At 37.8% G+C, this 24,862-nt stretch overlaps 1 protein-coding gene across 27 annotated transcripts in view; it reads left to right on the forward strand.

Moving 5' to 3' along the window:
- SORBS2 (sorbin and SH3 domain containing 2) overlaps positions 1-24,862 on the forward strand; it is a 263,818-nt gene that overhangs the window by 197,499 nt on the left and 41,457 nt on the right. For 18 of the 27 annotated variants that reach the window (XM_076336382.1, XM_076336381.1, XM_076336380.1 and 15 more), the window contains 7 exons: positions 675-1,154; positions 6,132-6,276; positions 8,359-8,534; positions 13,664-13,730; positions 14,836-14,880; positions 16,084-16,270; positions 19,413-19,527. In XM_076336382.1, the coding sequence (XP_076192497.1) occupies positions 675-1,154; positions 6,132-6,276; positions 8,359-8,534; positions 13,664-13,730; positions 14,836-14,880; positions 16,084-16,270; positions 19,413-19,527 (1,215 nt within the window). The remainder of the gene's footprint in view (positions 1-674; positions 1,155-6,131; positions 6,277-8,358; positions 8,535-13,663; positions 13,731-14,835; positions 14,881-16,083; positions 16,271-19,412; positions 19,528-24,862) is intronic. The other 9 variants (XM_076336394.1, XM_076336395.1, XM_076336402.1 and 6 more) reach the window with 4 other exon arrangements.

Below are 24,862 nucleotides of genomic sequence, written 5' to 3' on the forward strand. Positions count from 1 at the left end.
AAAGACTCCTATGCGTGCACCTTATGCAGTAGGCTGACAGGGTGCTTCCAGGGTGCTTGGAAATTCTAAGATCATCCAAACATTTTTATTAGAGAGGCAGTGGAGAAGATGTATTCAGTCACAAGAGGCAAAAAAGTCCACAACCTATTGCTTGCAGATCATATGAATATTCAATATTAGTGTTCCCATTTAGCTTGCAGTCCTGCCCATCTGTATATTACAGTTAATTTCAAAATGATACCTGTCCTTTGACACAAAAGAGAGCAACATTTACAGAAATCAGACTTGCAGATCCTTTTTTCCTTTTACAAACAAAATGAACATGGCGTTCTCTAGCCTCATATTTATGTGAAGTATAAAATAATGTGAACCTTCTCGATGCACAACTGATTTCATTAATATATGCAGTACATTATGAGTATTCATCCCCAGCACACTATGGTTTCTGGCATTGCTTCCGCTAGTATTTGATGCATTCATTTCTTTCATGTTTTCCTACTTTAATATAGAGCGTGGTTGATTTATTTCCTAATCCATGTGAATGTGAACTTCCTCGGGCTGCTGAAAAACTTACGCTTTTGTAATTCTCCTACACACAGCAAGAGGCAAAGGGAAAAGTTTTTTATTCATTTGGTAATCTGTTTCTTTTCTTATTTTTTTTCCTCAAATCTCAGCTTGGAAACCAGAAAGTAACTGCCCCTGTGATGGAGGTAAATGCTTCACAGACACACAGACAAACAGCAACAGAAGCTTCTCCACTGCCTCTTCCTCCTCCTGTGGTACCAGTTAACAGAGCCTCTTTCTCACCAGACAGTGGCACCCATCTAGTACCATGTTCTTTGCCAACGCTTGATGATTTTTTGCCTTCACGCTTTTACAAAACCCCAGCCCTTTCACAATTTTCATATAAATGCCCATACCTAGCTTCTGAAAGTATTATCCGCAGGAACGAAACAGCCTCTGTAAGCACAGATTCTGCCATGAGTGAGTGCTCCTCCCGCACAGTGAGTGAGTCCTCCACAGCCATTCTAGATGAGCTGCAGACTTGTAGCTATGATACTACTGACTGCTCTGAAACACCTTCCCCAACCTTGAGCCAGATGTCTGCTGTGTCAGATGGCACCACCTTAACCAACACTGCTGCCACTTCTCATGTAATTATGCTTCCTTTTTTCCTCCTCCATTTTGTTCAAACAGGTTGTCAGAGGGGAAAGGAATTCAAACTTGTCTGTTATCCCGTTACACAGACAAGTATTCCGTTAGTAGTTTTCTGCGTTCGCAGTCTGACAGTATGTTTTGCAACAGTTGTTTAAAAAAAATCATTGGCATAGCAGATTTGGTAATAGGAGAATGATGCTAACTTGTTGCACAGTTGCATGGTCAGTTAAGGTGTATCAAACACTTTGCTTAAAATAATTGAAAATAGATTCAATAAATATCTGTTCCAAATGCATTAAAAGCAAGCGGTCTGTAGAGTTTGAAGAGGTTTATTTAAAATATTGTTAGCAATGTACAGGTTTGTGGAGTTTATAGCCTCTGGGCTACCACCATTTTTGGTTTATACTGAGGTACAGATTTCAATAATATAACTTCTAAATTCATAGTAAATGTTGGCAATATTTAACACAGTTTTTTCCCCAGCCATGACCACTGACTGCACAAAACTGTTTTTCTCTCCTCTAACTAACCTTTTCCTCTCCTAAGCACAGTTTCTTACAGGAGTGAACTTCATAAATAATCTTGTAGTACCCAAGTGTTCTGTTACTTTTCTCTTGGTTAAGTCAAGGAAAAAACCAGCATGCAATTAGACATTTTGTACGTACATTCACTTTTCTGTGCCTTAGTACACTCATATATGGGTAGAAAGAAGGTATGGAATTTGGGTCAAATCCAGATCACTTCTGATTTCTTTTGAGATTATCTGCATGATTAAAATGAGTCAGAACAAAGCCTTCATTTAAATTGAGCAACTCATTGCTGACTTACAAAACAGAGAGATGTTCTGAGACCAAAGTTTCACTGGGTGACAACAGCGTTCAAACTTTGTACAAATATTTCAGCATGCTATCATTTTCAAGTCTGAAAAGAACAAATGGTGTATATATTTATAAAGTTTCATGTATATTTTATAAAAACTGTTTTGAGCCCAAACTTGCACCTAGTCACCTGGAAGGTCAACGATCTGTTGTCAGTGCTCTGGATGCTGTTAAAAAAATAATATTAATAACAGGCATGTAAAAGCTGTCATTCCTAACTCTTGTAACACAGCTCTGAAACCTTTTTTTTTTTTTTTTTTTTTAAAGAATCAGTACTGTGAATCTGCATACGGCCCAGTAGTTGTAACCAAAGATACCATAATCAATATAGACTGGTACGTGTAAATAAGGCACAATCACTACATGACCGTTTACTAGCTATGGGAAGAATGCAACATTTATATTTTCTTCTCACCTACTTCTAAAATAATCAGCTAACTGTATTTGTTTTCTTTGAGCACCATTTTTGTAAGCTAAAGTGAACAGTCCTTCCTTCTTTTCCTTTTTTGGGTAGTCTCCCTGTAGAGGGATATATTATGGTCAGGTCTGACCACCACTTTCTCTCTTAGACATGGCAGGGATGAGCATAACAGTTGTTCACCATTAATGGACAAAGAGAAAGGATGAGTCTTCCACCAAAGGACAAAAATCTCCAAACAGTCCTAAGAGCCCCACAGAAATTAAACTGCTGGCAAGACCCACCTCTGCAGTGCAGAAAAGTCTTCATCTCCCATCCTCTGTAGAGGAGGGCCAGATGACTATAAATGTATCTGTGGAATGAGAAAATGATGGGGAAGTTGGTGGCCCACACACGTGTGCTGCTAGTGGCTCTACTCCTGTAATGATCTTCATTCTCAAAGGAAACTCCTGTTGGTTTTGTAGATGAAAACCGCCGAGAGAACAATAAAAGTAATACAGGACTGTGCCATCCAGCACTGTGCCCGCATAAGACAGAACCACGTTTTCAAAGATATTATGTCCACATTGGGGATGTTTGTTTATTCTTGAGGTCCTTAATGAGAGCTTAGGCAAAAAGATTTTACTAGCAGATCTTCTGAGAAGAAGAAACAGCATCAGGAAGAGCTGAATCAACAAAATTGTAAAATATTCCAGGCAAAAGGCAGAGCTAAACATAAAACTGTGGTTAATTGGCCATACTTTTAGTCACAGATTACAGCTTCTTTGAAAACCTGAAGTGTGAGAATTGTAAGTCCTATTTGGGCTTATGCTTAGAACTGGAGTTAAAATGGGAGAACAGCTGGTTTTGGAAACTCTTTTTTCTGATTCTATTTCAATTATGAACATTTCCCATATAAAGTAATTTTTATGGGTTCTTTTTGTTTATGTAGTTTAAAATTGTGGAATCTAATGGAAACTTGGAAATGGAAGTACACATTAGATTTTGCCTTTTCCCAGGTTCCAGGACTGTCTCGAGCTTCAATAATTGATCCTGAGTATTTCAGCCTAATTCAGTGTCTTGAGGCCAGGGGTGTGCTGTGCAGCATTGTCGCACAAAACTGCTCAGACATCCATAATGGGACCTCTTTCCCTTTGCTGCCTGCCTCAGCAGAGAGAAAGTTAGAAAGCAGCTCCAATCCCAAATAGATGCTTTTCTCTGCTCTGATTCAGAAGTCCAGAGAGCTGCTCTTTCTGATGCTCAGGCAAATTAAATGAAGTTTAAACCTGGTATCTAGGAGGAATCTTTACAAGAGTTTGATTACCTAGCAGCAGAAGTAGGTGGCTTTGCTAGTAGCGGAGCACAGGTAAAGTATACTGGAGAAGATAATAAATGGAGGAGCCTAGGGAAACGAACAGCATGAAAGAGATGGGGATTATCTTCCCAATAAGCTGGGAAATAGGTGCATTTTGGTGAAAGAGTTATTTTCTGTATCATCTTATTTTCCCACAAAGGAGGTTACCTAAGAAAGTAAAAGGTCTAATTCACGAATAGGCATCTTAAAGATTTCACTTCCTTGTAAAATCTGGGAACAAACTCTGTCACCTGGAACTAAAGCATCACATTCTCAGATTGAAACGTCAATAGCTCCCAAATGATTCCAAGGGCAGGAAAAGGCCCTTGGAACTTGAAACTTCGCAAAACTGTCTTTTATAGCTAACCCTCTCACCAGTGCAAGATGCATCAGATAAACAAATGCAATCGCCACCTTCACGGAAACTTTCCTCAAAGAGAAGGTCATTAGGAACTAAGAAATTACAGCTGAGCTGATATCCTCTCTAAAACCTTTAGAAGCAAACCCAAAAATGTCATATATGGACATGCCACATATACATTTATGACTGATGTCCGTCAGCGACTTGTGTGGTTCCTGTTTTCATAATATTGTGTACTACTTAGTGTAAGAGCCTTACTGTCTAACCCAGCTATTTGGTAAAGCCCATCACAGGAATATCTTAATTTTTTATTACAGAAATTCATAGGCATAGCTTTCCAGTCTACAAAGAACTCACACTAGTTCTGCTCCTCTCTTCCGAGAAACAAAAGCCATGGTAAATGAGTAAGAAGGTGTAAGGTTCCAGACATAGTTGCACCCTGCCTTCCTTAGAAACAAGCTTTCCCAAAAAGACAATATGCAGGAAAAGAGAACGGGCGAACCCCTGAAGTAGGGTAGAGATGGCTGGCCTCATCTAGGAACCTCAGCTGAAAACATGGCTTCGTACCTCTTGAAATGCTATCTTTGAGCTCATGTAGCTTTTGTATTCTTACTGCTCCAAGTTCTTTTGGAAGGGAGGATGGTGTGAGAAAAGCCAACTTAGTTTACATTTTGGTTCTTGACTTTATTAAGAGAGGAAACATTTAAACACAAAAGTTTTAATGGAGACATCACCACAACACAAACTTTACAGCTTAGTTCTGAAAACGGGCATCCTTAAAATGAAAAACCCCTGAATGCATCTGGGAGTTCACATGCTGTCTGCATAGGAGCCAGAATTTGTTTTGCTCTCTTAGCTATTGGAGGCCGAGACATTAAAAATTTCAAATCAAATCAGTAATCTCCAAAATACAAATGTATACAAGAGGTCGTGAACCATTTCATTTTTAAATGCAAAAATAATATGCCTTTTAATACATTTTTTACTTATGCTTTGCTGCTTCAGATAGTCTCATGTTTTACATTTACAGCACGTTTTAGTTCTTTTGTTACATAAGATCAAAGTTTGTAGCACTTCTGATTTTGTTCAGATTTAAAGAAGAGTTCTGCATTAAAAGAGATGTTACAGAGAGCTTCGCTCCCTTTTCTGCTGAAGTATTCACTACCCTCTCTTTTCATTCAATGCTTTCTCAATATTTCTGTTTTGATCCTTGCAATACTCCCCATAGAAGTGCTACAGCCCAGATGTGGGGATTCTAAACGTGGGGGCAGGGAAGCAGATTGTTTCAGAAGTACCTCTTGTGACTAAAGCCTAAATGGCTTGTGATGCTGCTATACTGCCAGTTTACTTAGCTTTCCCATTTTTTTTATTTTTTCTGTTGTTTTGTGGTTGTGGGTTTTTTTATTGGTGCTATTTAGTTTTATTGTGATAGATTACATATCAGCATCCCATAGTCACTCCAGCTGGCTTGCATTTTTTAGAGAAGCCTTGGCTCACTCTCTTTAGCTAGTCTTAATGAGACTTCTCCCTTCGGTCTGCACAGAAGTTCCCATTAATATCAATAGGGCTTGAGCATGTGCATTAAGGGAATATGTCTCTTGGAGTGAGTGATCTGTGGCAGGCAGTCTTTGTCACACAACGAGAGGAACTTCTGCTGCCATCTTCATTTTATATTGCTGTCAGACCTCTGCAGACCTTTGTGCCATCTTCGTTGCCTTGACCGTGGTCTTTCTGTCACCTTCCCATGACTTCAGCATGCTTCACAGACAAGGAGAGAAGGGGGGGAGGTGCAAGGTATATAAGGAACACATTCTGCTCCCCTTGTGATGAGTTTTGTGTTTCAGTGAATGCAGATGCCATTATGGCTAGGTACCTGACAACTGGTAATTGTTGCTTGGATGAGTCTTGCATCACTCGTTGTTTGGGATGGCAGTCAGAGGGCTTTGTGTGTCGTTTAATGGGATATTGTTTTGTTTCTCTCAGGCTCAGATCACAGTGAATGGGAACTCTGGCACTGCTGCCAGCCCAGTGAGTCACTTTCAAAGGCCTTTTTCCCCTTCTTCAGCTTACCCTCCACCAGCTTCGCTCAATTCCAACATTGTTATCATGCAGCATGGCAGGATGATGGGTAAGCCTCACACAGAATGTTTGCTTTATACATTACGCAACATATTCCAGTTCATGTTGCAAAGATTGCAAACAATTGCAGAGTGCTTCACATCCATAATGAAGGTATTGTCTATTCATCTACCTTGGGAAGTAAATGCAAAAAAATAATAGCATTTATTGCTAGATACAGTAGTGATCCTGAACTGGAGTTACTATTAAATTTTATTGCTTATGTGTGTGAGAATGACCTCTTGCCACCTTTCTACTAGCTTTACCGAGGAAGGAGCATATATCAAAAAACCTCAACCTGTGCAGCCCCTTCAGGTTTTGCCTTCTTTAAGAAACCAAGGGCCAACTTTGTACATTGGTTCTCCCCACAACTCTCGTAATCTTCATTAGAAATACTGCCAACAAAGGGTGGGGCTCTGGGCTTTTAAACACCTAAAGCCATGTCAATCTGTAATTTGTTTATGTATTTTTTTGTAGGGCGTTGTTAATTTTTATTTTAAAAATACATGATCAGCCTTAGAAAGGAGCTTTGCCAGTATAATCCAGTTTTGCCAGAACAATCATTTGCTTGCTGCTTTTTCTACCAGTGTTTTGCATATTCAGATAAGACTATAGATGCAAAATAATTTGAATGTGATCCTGGAGTTTACTTTTTTGTTGTGCATGCAGGGAAATTAGGTGACAGTTCTTGCTCTGAGACTTACAGCTTAGACAAATGCTGCTATCCCTAGCATAGTGATAAGTACAAAAACTGTATATATGGGTTTCTCCACATCCCAGAATTCTAGATTCTTTGATTGCTTCCAGTTTGCTGATCTAAAGGCCTATCAATTCTGTTTTGGATATACCTGAAATAAGTAAAGTGTTCTCCCATGACTTTTGCTCTTGTATGATGCTGAAGTTCTGTGTTCCACAGTAACAGCCTGATTTAATTCTCCTTGCTCATGTAAAAATCCCACTGATGGCCTCAGTTTGAGGCTTATGAAGAATGAAGGATCAAATCCAAATTGTTTTCTAAATTTAACATCATGCATTTTGGGAAAAAGGCCCAAATATTCAGACGTTTGCCACGCAGAGTTGCCCCTCGCCATATATGTGTAGCACTGGATTATTTACGGGATTTCAAACTTGAGTAAACAGCTGAAACAGCCATGCCAAAACCAGCTCTCTGCAGTAGGAGTGAGCAGAAATATTCAAATTAAAATTAGAGCTTTTAGTCACCAGAGCTCCTTTTGCTGATTTATATTACAATTCAAATATTTTGCTTCAGAAGAATCAACAGATGTTAATGTCACACAAAAGGCAATTGTAATCTTCACCAGTAGTGTTAGAATATTTATTTTTGCTCCCTACATTCATTTATCCTGCTGTGAATATTGCAAGTCACCACAAACCAATAACAGCCTGCAGAGTTCAACTGAAGTATTGTAGGTGGATCATCAGATTGCTCTACGGGTGCCAAGTTACTGAGGTCCATTTTTATGGATTATATGTAGAGGCACTTAAACATACCAACATAACTTTAAGGGGCAAAAATTATACATCAGAATGTGTTTTTTAAAAATATTCATGCATCAAAACAATGTTTCTAAACACATATCACATAAGTCTTTGTGGAGGGCTGATTGGAATCTGTTGCTGTGCTTACAGAATAGCAATTTTCTACATTTTGCTAGATTTTGGGGGGGAGAAGTTTCGAAATTATATCACTAGTTTCAAAGAATGGATAGGAAAGGTGCAAGGGTTTGATTTATAAGAAGGCGGCTGCTGCCACTATTTCTCAATAGATTTTTCTGAGTTTGTGGGTTTTTTCTTTTTGTTTATGAGCAAGATGCTGTGAAAAAGTGCCTCTAATCTAAGAAGATCTGAGTTGAATAGCCCGTCTAGTCCTTAAATAAGTTTATAATTCTGTTAATGTAACATTAAGTAGGGCAAAGCCCCAGCTAAGAGGATTTTTTTTAAGTGCTGTATGTGTATGTGGTTAAGATTTTTGTCACTCTTTGTACAGCATACTGAAAGGGGGAAGCGTGTTATAACTGCCAAGTATGATTATTGTATCATTATACAATATTCCGTCATGTTATCTTTGCAGAGTCCACAGAGACATACTCACAGCATGTTCAGACTGTTGGCAGCACCACCACCACCAGTACAATACCAATCTGTAGATCCTCAGAAGAAGAAAAAAAAATTACAGTCATTAAAGCTCCACATTATGCAGGGATTGGCCCGGTAGATGAATCTGGAATCCCCACGGCAATTAGAACGGTAGGAAATTCTGGGGAATCTGTGTATGAACTCATACAATGAATTGATTGTTGGTAATGGGTTTTTCACATTCTTCTAGTCTTATATAATGTGGAATACAGTGTGCGTAATCAGCGAGCTCATGAATATAATATTGTGTGTTGACGGAAAAGGAGAATGCTGATGGGAGCATAATTGGGCAACCTCATGTTTCTAGTTTTAATTAGAAGTAGCCAAAACTTTGTGTCTCTTTCTTGCTTCTCTTGCAGTTCTTGCCTTCTGGAGATATGCAGTAATTGCATTTGTTCTGTCATTTCTAAAATGAAGTTTATACATACTATATATATGCGTGCATGCAAGTATACATATATACATATGTGTGTGTGTATATATGTAAAATCTCACCCTTCTGCATTTTGAGGGACGGTGGTTCTCCTGTCATCAGGGTAGTGTAGAAATGAATAGTTTCGTTCTGATAATAATCTAAGTGACTAGTATTTTTGTGGAAGTGCAATATATAATCATTGTGCCCTTGTGTGACACGTAAACGAACAGCGTGGAAGCCCTTTCATTGTGACTAGCCCGGTTTTGATCCTCTGCCACTAGTCACTGCTTGAGTGGTCCCAGGATGTCGAACTGAAGAGTTTTGTTTTCACTGTGCTGAAGCATTCTTTCCACTCTGCTGTCAGGGCAGCCTCTTCTGGCTGGTCCAGAGAGCCCAGTGGCAGCTGCACTAGGTCTGTAAAGGAAGCGCGTACTGGCCCTCCCAGCCGGAGGAGAAGTGCTGTGCTAGTCGGAGAAAGAGTAAGAAGAGTGGGAGCCAGGATGAAAGCGGCAGAGCCCTTGCAGGTGAAGTCTTTGTGAGGTGCAAGGATGTAGCAGCTGTTGGATGTATGCTCTCCGCCAGTACTGACATACAGGGCTGTGTTGTAATTGCCAAGAACTGCTTCAATGGATTGAAAAATTAGGGGGAAAATCAGGAACTGATGGAGAAAAGCAATAGGAAAAAATCAGAATAAGTGGTAAGATGGGGACAATTTTGATAAGAATGGGGGGGAAACTCTGGCATTTCTTGCTTTATTTTTTGACATAAAAAGCAATACGATCGAAATCTTTTAAAAATGAAGAATTTCTGTGCAGCAATGCTGTAGCTTCCTACCCCTTTTTTAAGTAAATATGTCCCTATGCTTTATATAGGATAAAGTAATTATTTGTGTTCTTTTTTTTAATAGCAGATTGATCTAATAGGGTGCATATCAGTTATACAAGATTATAACAGAAATCCCCCTCAAGTGTGCTTAATAGAGTTGGCAATCTGCCAACCTATATTTAACTTTCAGATCGTATGGGCTGGGTCTCTCAGATTTTCCGCTAAAAACATAATGTAATTTGAATTAGGACATTTTTCAGCTGGATTTGCTCTGTATCTTGTTATGTTTCAATTTAAAAGTATCTTACAGCTTGTAAACTTAGTATTATAGAAATGATTCTCGCAATGAAATACGAGTTAAAAGATTATGCTAGCATGTGCGTGTGTGGGTGTGTGTCTTGTGTGCCACTTTGTGTCCTTATTCTGCTTTCTTAGGACTTAGCTGGAAGGGAGATTGTTTTCAAGATATTGATTTGAGATTACATTTTAAAAGTGCACGAGTATACTTGAGCCCCGTGTACCCCAGTCGCGTAAGAACAAAGGTGATATAGTTGTCAGCAAAAAACTCAAATATGCTGCCCCTTGACACCTCTCAGAAGTGCAGTACTATGCAGAAACATGCAAAAGTGCTATAACTGCGTTTCTCGTGAAGAGTAGAAGGTGGGCTCTATCACCTGCTCTTTCCCCAAGGTCAGTGAGCAATCCAAATCGGAATCTTCTCCCAGAAAGTTCAGCCTCACTCCATCTGGAGAGAGAAAGAAGTTTTCAGATTAGTTGAGTTTATCGTTGCGTGCAAAGTTTAAACGTTTTTTATTCTTCCATCTTTAAGAAAATGGCAACAGTCTATCAAAAAAGCAGTAAATGCAGATTCACGGGGGATAGGTAACATACACACTGTGTTCCAAAACACTATGCTACTCAATGGTAAGCTTGTAAATAAGAACTTGGGAGTATCTGTATTCCAAATTTGGAGTGCTTTTCAGGAGTAAAGAGATTTTTCAAGCTGTGGTTATCTCCTCCAAATCTGTCTTTACTCCCAGAACATGGTTTGTGACAGCTGTTTAGCCAAGGAAAGCGGAGTGATGTTCTCTTCTCTTTCTATTCCTGCAAACCCTCTCTGTCCAAAGCTGCTGAGAGGGGAAGGTTTCCTATAAAGCTTTCCCTTCTCTCAGCACCTCCATCCGATGTTAGCATGTTCCCTCCACACCACTTTAGCTCCTGCCAGCTCTGGGAAGTGCAAGTCTGAAGCCTGAAAATCCAGATCATTGTTAAGTTCTGCCACCGTGCCAAGCCCTGCCCCAAAGATGGTGAAATTCCAAGGCAGTAAAAATGAAGTCTTTGGAAAAGAGAGAGTAAAATGCTGTTCACTCAGAAAAGCATTCAGTCAAGTGGCACCACCAGAGTTTACCACCGACAGGGTCCTAGGAAAGGCAAAAACAGATTCATGGAAAGCAGTATGGCTGCACTGTTTTAGACTATCCAAAATGATTGCTTCATGTCCATCAAAATTAATCTGTAGACTGAAAAGGCCTCCATTTACTAAGAATGAAAAAAAAATCAAGGCCCACCAGATTTCTTTTCCATACTTAGTGATGTAATATTTCAGCTAGAAAAAAAACCCAACAGAAGGTGATAAATGCCTCCTTTAATTGCATACTTCCTGATGGATTATTAGAATACTGCAGTGATTATGGACTCTCCTAAGTACCAACTGCAGGTACTTTTTATGTCCTCTTCACACTCTGGCTGATTGTTCATTCACATATGTTGATACCGTGTTCCAACATTTAATTGCAACAACTATAATGTATGCAAAGCAGGATGGCATCTGAATGGCTTGGTGCATTGTGAATTCTGCTATTTCCTGAAACAGATGTTGGTATGTGGGATTACTGAATATAAATTGAGAAAATGTATTTGTAAGTGAATTTATTCTATTCCTTTACTAGTCCTATCTGGCTTATAATGTAAAGCCAAATTATTGGCTGAGGCTTTAAACCCCTGGGTGGGGGTTTCGGGGGGAGATGATGAGAGAAAAATGTTCAAATGTCCAGAAAGATGTTGGGAGACCTTCTTCTCTGGTCACATGGGAGCTTCTCCATACCTGATCTCTCTGTGGAAGCCTCCTGTGGATTTGTGGAGGACCTGACTGATAAGGAAGACCCGGCAAAGAGATATCTATGCACCTTTGTCCCTTGACAAACAGTAGGGTCATAGCAGTAATATTTATGCACTGTTTCCAATCTATTCACCTATCACCAATTCAAGCTCTGTTGGAAGACTCTTTTTGGCCCAATACAATCAGAAAGGCGGTTGTGGCGTCATGGGACCATTGCAGGTTTGTATTGCTGTGGGAAATGAGGAGTACCACGGAGGTTGTACCCATCAGCATGAATTCCTTCAGACCTTCTGGACGTCCTTGTAAACTTTTGAACATACATGATCTTGGAGCACCAAATAGCATACTTGTTTCAAATCCAGCTAAATTATTCTTACCAGAGTTCCGCTAGTATAGGTGTTTAATACCTTTAGGGAAACAATGTTAAAATGGTCCAAATCTGCTTCTGAATATCTTCTCGTTGGCAGAAGTCAGGAATGTTGGTAGGGACCTGATCTTGATACAAAACTGTATCTCCTTCATATGTATCTTGCAAGCAGGTCTGGGTAAAAAGCATAACCTGCTGCTTAAATTTCTTTCTTCCTCAGCAGATCCCCGAGTTCTTCAGTTGACTGTCAGCTCTTCTTTTAAACAATTTTTTTTTAAAATGTCATTTAGTAGCAATTTTATGAGAACTCATACTGATTCCTCAAAATATGGGAGCATTTTCTGCCTAGTCCCTTATAGTAAGAGTTCACCATGTTAACAAAACAGATCAATTATGTACAGTAACTGTAACAAGTATTTAGGGCAAAAGTGTGATTCACTAAAGATGGCATGGAGCCAGGTGAACACACTCAGATCCGTGGGTTATTTTGTAGAGAATTTGTGGATTTTCACTTTTCATGGTAAAGAGGAGTGGGCAGAGTGATTGCAGACTTAGTATTAGCTAATGCAAGATAATGCACATCAAGAGGAGTCTTTTGAATTCTCCCTGTGCACCATGAGGTTTGAAGATAATTTTATACATCTGCATTAAAACTTTGCTTTTCTGACTACTGTGGAACAAGTAAAATTTTAGGACCTAAGAAGAATAATACTGAAAACGCATTTGCCTTTCTATTATCTCCTTTTCTGAAATACTATCATTCTATCTCAAAGAAAATTCAGCAAAAGAGAAAATGCAGAAGGGTAAGAGAGAAAAATAATTAGAAGCACGAGCAAATGTTGATATGAGGAGAGTTTGGGAACTTTGGGATTGCTTAGTCTACAAAAGTAAGGATAAGTCTAATTTAATGAGTGGTTATTGTGTTCACTTTTCTCAAAATAACTTAAAATTAAGTTGCCTGGAAAGGGAATTTAAAACTGATAAAAGGAAATACTGTTTGTTTACAGTCCAAACATTAACTCTTAAATATAGTGTTGTCTTAATTCTTTTCTCTGTAGTATTCCAAAGTTTTTTTGCATTATTTAACAGTTACATTTTGTACATATTTTAAGTTGGAAGTTGCCGGGAGTTCAAAAGAAGCTCTTCTTACACGCTTGTAATTGCTGAGGTGTTTGTATTTTCATGTAAAGTAACTAGCATTCATCGTTGTCAAATATAGGCCACTAAGAAGATAAACTCTTGATCTGGCAGTAATTCATATGTTCCTAACCATCGTACCCTCCAAGATCAGAGTCCAAAATTGACTCAGTCTTCAGTGTCTTCCAGAACTTGTTACAGGAATTCCTAGATGAAAAGCAAAAATACACCATTTGAAATAGATGGTATGAAAATGATTATATTAAATAGGGTACAAAACATAATAGACTTTGTGTCCAGAATAACATTAAATGTCTGATCAGATCTGTACACATTTTTTTTTTTTTGTTAATTGTTAAAAACTGTATTTTATTTAGACAGTTGACAGGCCGAAGGATTGGTACAAGACAATGTTCAAGCAAATCCATATGGTTCATAAGCCTGGTAAGTATGCTTTTGTCTTGGCTGGGTGGTTCTCAGTCGTATTAAAAAATGCACTTTTCTGCATTTTGATTGTCTGCCATGTGAAAATACAAGCGTTCACCGAGTGTCAGATAATGAATCAAATCAAACGGGTAAATTCGATGATAGATTTTACTGTAGCGAGCGCTATTTTCCTCTGCTAAAGACTGAAAATTTCTAATAGGTTTATTTTATTACTAAAACTAAATAAAAATTGAAGTGATTAGGATAGGTATGCAATCAGTATGATTCCATGTCACTGGGGAGCTCAGTGAAGTGATCCTCATCTCCAGTTTGAGGGATGAGAAGTTGGCCACTGTAAATCTCCTACCATACCAGGTTTCTTACGGAGAGCTCATGTGTTAGAACAGCATGGGCTAGTAAACAGGCTGTTTTGAGGATACATTTTCTGTCTGAATTGCATCTTTTTCATAGAATGTTTTATTTGGTTCTGCTGACATGGAGCTTTGGTGACATTACTAGCTTTAGAGTTAACGTCCTTTATCATGGTCGCCACCAAGGATGTCAAGAAACTTTATAAATGACAATTATGCTCATTACACCTCTGGCAAGAAGGAGACTTTATTCATCTGAGGTAGAGCTTGCATTCAGTATGGTCACACAGAATGTTAGTGGGAGAATAAAAAATGTAAGCAGGAAAATTTTGGCTTACGAGGTCTATTTTGCACACTAGTCACATAGCAGATATTTGAGGTTGCTTTTTGTGATAGGAACAGCAACTTAATAGTCTCTAGTAGAGGAGAGCTGACAAAAGGAAGAAATTGAGCTTGGGGAAGGGAGAAGAACAGACAAAAAGCTATAATTTGCAATTCGGTGCTAACCAGTAAGTACACAATATGGGTGATATGACCAGAAGATACCATTTTACCAATAAGATGGTAAAAGTAGCCTATGGTAAGTATAATGGGAAGAGAGAGTCTTCAGAAAACGCCTATGAGAGGAGGAAAAGAAATACAGTGCTTGATTGCCTACCAATCTTCTGTTTGTATTTGCAAAAATAAAGCTGCATTGCTGTGATAAACTGGCACGTATTGCACTACTGTAACATGTATATTTCTTTTTGTAGATGACGACACAGACTTGTATAATACTGCATATGCATACGGTACTGGTAGGAATTATTCCCTCACTTCAAAATGAGTCTTTTATTAATGTCAGCAAGTAACAGGGGTAGTTAACTGTTCATGCTTGCTTTTATAATGCTTATATAAACACTTTTTATTGTCTTGTTTGATCCCAGTTGGTGTTTTTTCATGCCTTTTTTCCCAAATGAAACAAAGTTTAATTTTGGTTTCATTCTTACCACAGAAATGAATTGCAGCTGTGGGCCTCTTACTGCAGATGGGATACACTGTAATACTGTAGTTTCTTGATTACATTGCATTTATTTTCACTAGTGATTGTGAGCAGCCTTTCCTTATCAATATGAAAAGGGAACTACTGTGTGAAAGTACAAATGCTAATTACTGACATGGGAAGACAGAAAGGTTGTACTGAAAACACCTTTTAAAATATGCAGTAAGAGTGCCTAATAAAGATGATTCTGTTTTATGATCTTGTTCATTTTTGCTATAGACACTGGTGTTGCCGTTACTTAGCTGCAAGACAAACATATTCATCTAAGATATATAATTGTTGTGTCTTTCAGAAGCTTATAACCATGTGGCAAAATTTTTACAAAACAAAAATGAAAGGGTGAATAGACTATATGTGCAAAAAACCCATAGAGCCTTGTGCAAAAATGCCATTCAAAACTCTTCCATTTCAGTGTTTGTTGCATTGACATGCTCTCATACTTCCTTTTTCTGTACTGGTGAGAGTATTTGTTGTGGGTCAGTTGTTTGAGATCTGTTTGGACTCTTGTGATCCTCTTCAAGATACACTATTGCCTAGTTGTCCCAGACTAACAGTAATTATTACAAAAATGAAAAAAAGTGCATTTCCAGCCTCTTCTCTTCCTTCTGAACACAGAACAACTGAGAGGCAGGATGAGCCTGGGGATTAATTACAGGTTGTCCTTAACAGCTCTGATGGATATATACAGCCATTAACTTCTCCCCTCCTCAAATTAATCATTAATTTATTTTAACTATACTGCACTTTATCTGTGTGTTTGTAGTTCTATATAGAAATATATAAAAAGTATTCTAATGAGCTACCTAGTATGCAGCAACGTACTTTTAAAAATGCATTTACACATTTTCGTAACCTCGCAGCTTTATTGAGTAACTGTGGGCTCTTGTAGCATTCTGTGTTGTGTTTTATTAAAACTCATCCTCATGCTGTGACTATTTCTGGTTTTGTTTTATGTTAGGTAGCTACAGCCCATCCTTCTCTGCTCAGGCGCACCCAGCTGCAAAGACGCAGACATACAGACCATTGTCTAAAAGCGCTTCTGAAGGTAGCTCCGATGCCTTTAAGGTCTCATCCCCTCTACCACCTCCACATGTGCCACCTCCAGTGCCACCACATCGCCTGAGGGAAAGGCCTACACCAGAAAAGTAAGTTAGCATGTTTTCAAAAAGTCTTCTTGGTATGTACAGTAATCCAATTACAGGATATCACAAAGGTTAAAATAGCAGCTATAGAATAATATGACTTCAAGGGCTTTATTCAAGGGACGGTCAGGTGATGAGGGGTAATCTTCATCAGTAGTGTGGGCATCACGCGTGGTGCTGCCATTTCTTCAACATGCTAAAGAAGTGCTTATTCTTACAAGTGATACCACCATGAGCATTTAAGATTTTCGTTCTCATTAGTGGGATCGTCCTGCTTATTGTGTTTCAGAACAATCTGTGCTCTAGCAGCTGTCTTGAATAGTTAGTCTCTGAGTAGGAAAGGCTATTTATGGTATCCAATAGCAAAGAGAAAGGATCTAAAAGATGTTGTAAATTGAAATTCAAGGAAGAGCAAAACTGTAAGAGTGTAGCAGTCAACCCACGTTTCCCCAGAGCTCAGAAGTGCTTTATTTCCCCATTTTTTCAATCTCCATCTCTATTTTGGTAGACCAAGAAGGTGTTTACAGATTAAAGGGGCATTTCAGATTTCTCATGGTTTTCCAGCTTCAAACTTGCTGCACAAAACCAGATCCCAGTGGTTAGAGTCCTGTCTGGACAAGGTTAATACTTAATAACTCGGGAAAGAAATGCTTATCCTTCTGATAAAACCATGCAAAGTGCCCTGCACACAAACTATAGACTCTTCAGCATATCTGTAGCTACTAGTTCAAGCAAAAAGCTTTTTCTTTAGTGTTTACATTCATGAATACTACATGTTAATATAATATTATGTTATTATACATTTATATGTGTGTGTATGTATATATTTTATATATGAAAAGGGTCATTTTTTGTTCCATTTGTGGCTACAAGCCCTCCTCTCTTGGTTACACTTAAGCAACAAAACAGAATTTGCCCATTTTTGTCAGCTTGGACATTGTAAACATTTTTATATATAGAAATTTAATTATCTTAAACAGTTTCAAATAATTTGCAGATTGAATAAAATATTATGAGAAAAGACCATACTAAGTGTTTGAAGTTGACTATGACTATGGCTTTTTGAAATTTATAGTGGCAATCCAAAAGGTAATCCGGCAGATACACATATTGCAGAGGAAAATGAGATTGCTCGATGGTTACTCATTTTGGCTACTCCTGTTGCTGAGGGCAGGTTGTCAAGAGGAAATGCTAGGGGTTGGAGTTGGCCTACCTCCCAAAGGCCATGAGGTTTGAATTTTGTAGGCAAGTCATACAGAAGTGTAGATTTTCTTAGCAAGGCACCAAAACGTGGATCTTCTTAGCTTTGATCTCTGAAGTTATGTGAGTCATCATCCTGTGCTAGGCCAAATGCCTTGGTCACAGAAACTGAGGCCTGTTGCAGTTCCTTTTGTCAAGCTTGAAAATAACTGCTTCAGCACTGAATTTGGATGTTTAGCCTCTCCTTTTAATCTTCTGCATGATAGGACAGGCAGTGGAAATCTGCATTCTCTAGGCCAGGGGATGCCAAACATGTTAGTTATGCTTTGCCTGCTGCTGACAGCTATAGCTCATCAATCTTTTCCTGTCATTGGGAGATTCTTTTTTTAATTGCCTATAAAGCCTGAGTATTTAAAATCTCACATAAGAGGCTTAGGTCCACATGTTTCACCGTTTCATAGCTGGGAGGCAAGATATGGTTTGCATTAACAGTTGGGCTCAAAAATATAGTCCAGAAGGGATTATAGGCTAAACGCTGTAAATGAAGTGAACTGAGTGTGACTCAGAATTTCAGTAGCATCCTTTTTTCTTCAGTGACTTGCAGTATAATGCAACTTGATCAGAACATTTCCATTTTCCTGTTCATTCTCAAAAAATACCTTTTCTGCTCTGAACTAATTTTTTCCTCAGTGAAAATAAACGATAGAGCCATGTAGAACTACTTCCCTTGAAATGTAGGGCATTTTATAAATAGAGGTGTCTGTGTCCCAGAAATTGCACTCACAAACATACTGTAAACAAAAGCTACCCCATAGATTTTTTTAAGGCACGTGACACGTGCCTTATTATGTCAGGTCACATCAAACCAACTCACATCAGAAAGGCTGATAGAACTGATCGAATTTAATCAGTGTATGCTCTTTCTTATTGTAAATACAGACAATAGCTGATAGGATTTCCCCTTTCCTTTCCCCCATTCTTTGAGTTACTCACAGGTCATTTTACACAGAGATAAATAAAAAGATGTGTGAGCTACAGTTTTCCAAATGCAATGTAGAATCATAGAATCACAGAATCATTAAGGTTGGAAAAGACCTCTAAGATCATCGAGTCCAACCGTCGTGTAGGCGGTGACTACAAAAACTGCCATGAAAAGGTAGCTCTCACTGTGATAGTAACTAGCTAACTATCCCCCAAAAATGTATAGGTAGCTATTAATATAATGTGGTAAATGACCATAAAAATATAGTAGTAGGAGTTACTTTTTATTCTTTGCATAGCACTATTAAATTGAAAGCAGCTTTATAATTATAGAGAAAATGGATAAATTTCTGTTCCCAAGTCAACTGCCAAATTCTTGTTCTTGTTTATCTATTCAAATTTCCGAGGAAACAGTATACTGCTTACAAGGATATTCAAGAGCAGTTCTACTACAGATCAGGACAAAGATCATCTATTAGATTTTCTCACTGTCTTTTAAAATAATTCCTCATTTTTTGACTCAGAAAATTTTGTAACATTTTCAATATGGACTTAATATCATATTGTGTGATGGCAAAAATATCTACCACTTGCCTATATTAGTATAGTGCATAAAACAAGTATAGTGGATTTGCGGTTTGAGAAGGCATGTCATGGTATTTTGACAGGAGTACATCAGGGAAGTTTTTAAACTGGTCTACCGGTTATAACAAAAGTATGAGTGATCACATAGGCTGGACATCTCTAGTAGTTTTCCTGCTGTACTGACTATACCTGCTGTAAACAGGTTAAGATGATACAGTGGTTAAAGCATTGGGATGCTAGGCCAGACATTTCACAACTGAAATCTGGAAAGAGAAGCCACGCTGAAATTCATTTGGTTTTGCACGTTTCTCTTGCACGGAGCTGTAAAGCAGATGGCGATGACAGTAAATTAACTCAATTGCTCGTATTTGTTATTTAGAAATGACTGGGATCCCCCTGACAGAAAGGTAGATACCCGCAAGTTCCGTTCTGAACCAAGAAGTATTTTTGAATATGAGCCGGGAAAGTCATCAATCCTTGAACATGAAAGACCGGTAAGACACATAAGTGAAATGGGTAGTACAGTAAAGAGCTTTGGTGAGAGGTCATCTTTTTATTATTTACTACTGATTATAACTACTTAGATGACTATTGAAGGTCCTTTTTCAAATATGATTTTGCAGCAATTTGTCTTTGCTCTTTCCTGATGGTTGTGTTGAAAATGTGAGTTTGGCTTATTTGCTAAACTTAGATCTTTTGGTATTTCCAAGAAATCAAACCACCACTGTGCAAACCTAATGGATGATGAGCAGAACTATGAATTAATGGAAGCTGCTTTTTCTAATTGGCAGGCATCTCCAGCGCTCATTTTCAGTAGTATTAACAGCACATATGATATCTGATTAATTAATGCATAAAAATAAACTATTTGCAATTTCAGGATGTGCCTAATTGTACACTTAAGGAGATTTTGGTCAAATAGTGGTCAAGGTTGCCCAGAGAGGCTGTGGAATCTCCATTTCTGGAGGTGTTCAGGACTCACCTGGACACAGCCCTGAGCAACCTGATCTGATTAGACCTGCTTTTAGCAGGAGGTTGGACTAGATGACCTCTGGAGGTCCTTTCCAGCCTCAATTACTCTGTGATTACTGAGTGTACATTAACGTGTAATTAGAAGTCTTTATTCCCGCTTTCTGAATAATGATTGCAATTGTGGAATTTTTCACAAGCATGTCTGATAAAGCTACACTTAGTGCATGCAAAATGACCGTTAACAGAAGTTTTCATTTGCTGTAAGAGACATTCACCCAGCCTTTCTAATTTACCTTTGTGCTATCGCAATACTTTCTTATTTTAGGAAAACTGTTATGCATCAATGGCAATATTTTCTTTTCTTGGGCTTTTACTTTGAGGTTGGAATGGTTGAGGGAGTCCAGTTTTAAAGAAGGGGTTTATGTAATCAATACCGGATTATTATTTGCTTCTGTGTTACATGCTTGTTCACAGAATTTATTTTACAAATTTAAAATAAATTAAGCAAATAATTGAATTCCAGAATATGTAGTATGTGTGCAACACCTGTACTAAGCACCTTTCCCTTGTGTTTTTGTGGTCTTTGCAGGAATATAATTTTTGTGAGCTAGAAACTACTAAGCTGTGTTTCTGTGAAATTAAGTTCTTGCAGAACTGATGCATTTTTCAAAGAGGAAACTGGCGTTTCTATATGAACTGCTAATCAATCAATATAATTGAATGGGATTTAGTATTTATTGTGAAGCTGAACTTAACAAATAATTTTATTTAAAAGGTGATGGCATTTGTTCTGAGCACTTTTTTGATTGCTATGGCTGCGTTATACACACTGAGGTCATTTACCGGCCTTCCCAATGCCAAAGAATAACAGCAAATTCGAGTTAAAAATAAGAAAATTACAGTGATGTTTCAAGAATGGCCTCACTTTTCTAATAAATTACATTTTCTACTAATGTAATGTGAAAAAAATAATTCATATAGGAATTGCAGTGCTGATGAATATGATCACAGATACAATTTTTCAATTTTAGCGAACTAATGAAATCACAAAAAAGTGAGCTTTGCTTACTGTTCCTGAAGCCTTTTTTTTAACTTGCTTATGCATTTTATTTTTGATGTTCTCAATCAAGAGGTTGGATTTTGAGCTTTGTTTGGTCCTTAAAATATTTTCTTGCAGAAAAGCCTTAGTCACGTTGTACTTAGCAGCATCAGTCAAGGGCAAGATCACACTTTATCATCTGAGGCTTAGACTAGAAGTTTAGACTTAGCTGATGTAAATACAAGGAAACCTCTGTGTAGAAGAAATTTTAAAAGCTGAGGAAATAATATTCATGGACAGAATGGAGAGATTTTTTATTTATGTATGATTCAAAGCTGTAAAAGATGGGAAAAAGGGAATTAATGTAGAACACAAGAGGTGAAAGTTGTGCTAACACTAGTGTAACGTTATCAACTGATATAAAAATAGTTGAAGTGAGCTATCACAGTTTTATCAGTCTATAATTTCTGCTGTTGATAAAGATGATGTTTAGCTTTATGTATTTAGACACTTCCTTTGGACCACATTACAAAAAGAAAAAGATTTGGTTTCACTAAAGCATTTGCTTTCCTTGTTTTCATTGAATGGGATAGGGAAAGCAAAACTCATGACTTGTTAAAGGATGATCATCAGAGTAGGTCAAAATGTTTTTCTGTGTGTCTAGGAAAAGCTGACATCTGAAAACAAAGCATTAGTTCCAAAGTCAGATGAAAACTCCAAATTCTCAACTGTGTCAGTATTGCGTGAGTTAAGTCTTTCATCTTGATAATCTTAAAAAATCTGATTTTTGATGTCTGAAAAATTGTTCTGATACTGAAAGAAAATATTAATCAAAATATGGAATATGAAAATAAATATAGTTCGTTAATATTGTAAAAGATGGACATTTATAGCATCTGAACTAGAAATTCTTACTTTATTAGTTTTGCCAAAACCAAAAAAGTCAAAGGGATTTTCTCCAGCACTCTAAATCTTAAAAATTTTTGCTGAAATTAAATCATTTCCATGTCTACAGGATTGCAGTTTTGATGGCAAAATAATCTGGAAAAAAAATATATATATTTACAGCAACCTTATATGATAATAAACAGGGCAGATGAGGTTTGAAATATCAGCATTCCCTTTATTGATGTAGGTTTGCTTTTACCTTCTATTCAAGCAGTTTGGGAGATACTTTGTAAGACCAAGCCAAGTTCAGTTTTTTAAGTCAAAATTATTTGTTCATTTTAAGTCTCCTAGAAAGGGAGATAATATAAAAAGGTCCATCAGCAAAATTGAATCTGAAAGCCAAGCGAAATCAATTGCCCATGTATTGATCTTGGTAGCACAGGGAATGCAGAGTCCTCACTAGAACTGCCAGGCAGCAGTGAACTTGCAGACCTTAGTGCTCAGTTTCTTTTTGTTTGCTGCCCTCTGTGGTTCAAGCTGTAAATAAAAGTAGGACTTGTGTGCATGGAATTAGCTTTACACACTTTCATGCTCTCATTTTATTTGCACACTACTACATGAGGAGAACTCAAAAACTTAGAAACTACATAAAATACACTATTTCTAGCTTTTTCTTTACAAGAAGAAATGTGGGGGGTTTTAAGCTTTCAACTAATTGTAAGGGTATTTGAAGATAAAAGGGGAGCCAGCTCCCATTCTCATTTTTTCTCTCCTTGGCTAGCTGGGTGGAAGCCCAGCTTGTCTGACGGTGTGTTCTGGCTCCCTCCCTGCAAGAAGGGACACCAGTCCACCAATGTGTAGGTGAGAGGCTGCTGCTATTCAGGCGACTTGGAGGCCCACAAGGGTGGCACTGGCTACCCAAGCAAGTAATGTCAGTAGGCCTGGATTTGTAGTGCCAACAGCTCCACAATTTCCACACCATATGCATTTCAAGGGATTGATTTATGTATTTTATGTAGATGCACCCGATTGTTGATATTAGCATTGCTGTCTGTGACAATTAATTCATTGGTATAATATAAAGATGAAAACATGCTATAAATATTTCAACATACCGAAACTTAGTTTGGGGAAATGATGAAAAAGAAATTGTTTATTACTGTCTTCTCAGATAATCCAGATCTAAATTGTGGATTTTTTTTTTTTAAGGTAAGCAAAAAACACTGAATATGCCAAGCATTCTCTGTAATGGGAATCAAGTTGATATATAATGAAGTTATCATCTTCTGCATTGTGAATCTGTCATTTTTTGCCCTCATGCCTTCATCTCTCTGTAGAAGAGAATCACGTCTTTTTTCTTAAATCAGTTATAGTCTCTATTAAGGTCAAAATCTTTACTGGTCAGTTCATGAAACTAATTTCAGTGGTGTTTTTCTACTAAAGACTTAGTATGTATAGTTGAATTGAAACAGTTGTCATTAGTAGTGCTGAATTATGGCTGTGGATGGTGGAAATGTAAGGGCAAAACTCCAGAGCAGCTTCACTTCCTAAGCCTGCTATGGAGCACAGCAAGTTGTTCATCACTGGCATTCACTTCCCACTCTGTTCGCAGGAATAATACTTCCTTTACTTGAAAGGGACATTGTGAAGATAAATCTGTAAAACAACAGTTGGTGTCCAGATATTGCATGAACAGCTCATAGGTATGTGAGCACCAAGGTAGTTCAAAAGGGCTGTTGACCTTTCAATAGAGCAAAATTGGCAGTCCGTTCCAGTAACATCAAAGGCAGCAAGAAAAGTGCCGTAAGAAGTTTAATTACCTGAAATGGTCAAGAGCACGGTGTTATCTCTTGCAGAAAACAGAAATAGCTGTGTGTGATTGCTCTGGGGTGTTGGTGACAGCTTGACTCGGGAGGAAAAAGTGTTACATACCTAATCACCAGTATCATTCTTTATGCAGGACTCTGTCTTCTGCTTTCTAGGTCACACCGTAATTAGTGTCTAAGTTCTGATAATTACAGTTGTGGAGGACTAAATTTTGAATTCAGAAATATTTTTAACAAGAGGCTTTCTCTGTTTCAGAGATCCTTAAGCCAACAGTTCACTATAATTCTGTGCTGCATGACAGCTTACATCAGATCCTACAAAGGAACTGGAGCTATTTAGAAAATAATTAATGCAGCCAAGTTTACAGTTGATTAGATATCCCATTGGGAGCTCTACTGTTTTGCACTGTCATGTTTTCATGCTACTTGAATAAATCTGTCAATTATTCTTCTGTTCATTGAAAAATTTTCTTAATGCTATCTTCAATTGCTACTTTATCCCTTTGCTGTGAGAATTTTCAGATGAAAACAATGTATTTCACTGTGGAAAAAAAAGCTTCATTATGTCAACAAGGCTGTGGGAGATAAAGCATTATAAAATACTGCTAAAACGAATATTATGGAATGTATAATTTTTTGTTCCCTATTTTTCACCATAGGATTTAAAATATACCAGTTCCATTTTATATGCTGAAGTGGCTTTTTAATATAGTCACGCCTGCATGATGCATATTGATAATCTCTGCTCAGCACTTGCTTCAAGACAGCAAGATCCAGAATTAACAATGCTTTGTGAGAAGACAAGGAATGACCAAAAGCAATACTGATAAAATTATGTCTTTATTGCTGATCAGATGGGCAATTTCTTGCCTATGCTGAAGATGTCGGTCATTTAAACCATCTTCTTAACAAGAAATCTTTAGTAGCACTAAATGTACTTAAGTAATGCCGTGATGTTTACAGAAGTGGTCAAAGAGCCCTCTTAGCTTTAAAAGAGTAATTTTAAAATGTTCTTCCAGTCATTGGAAGAACAGCAACAAAAAGAAAAGTATTAAAGCTACCAGCCAATGACAGCTCTTGAACAAGAATATTCTCTATCTGTCT

This window comes from Aptenodytes patagonicus, chromosome 4 (genome assembly GCF_965638725.1).
Source record: "Aptenodytes patagonicus chromosome 4, bAptPat1.pri.cur, whole genome shotgun sequence".
Classification (NCBI taxonomy): domain Eukaryota; kingdom Metazoa; phylum Chordata; class Aves; order Sphenisciformes; family Spheniscidae; genus Aptenodytes; species Aptenodytes patagonicus.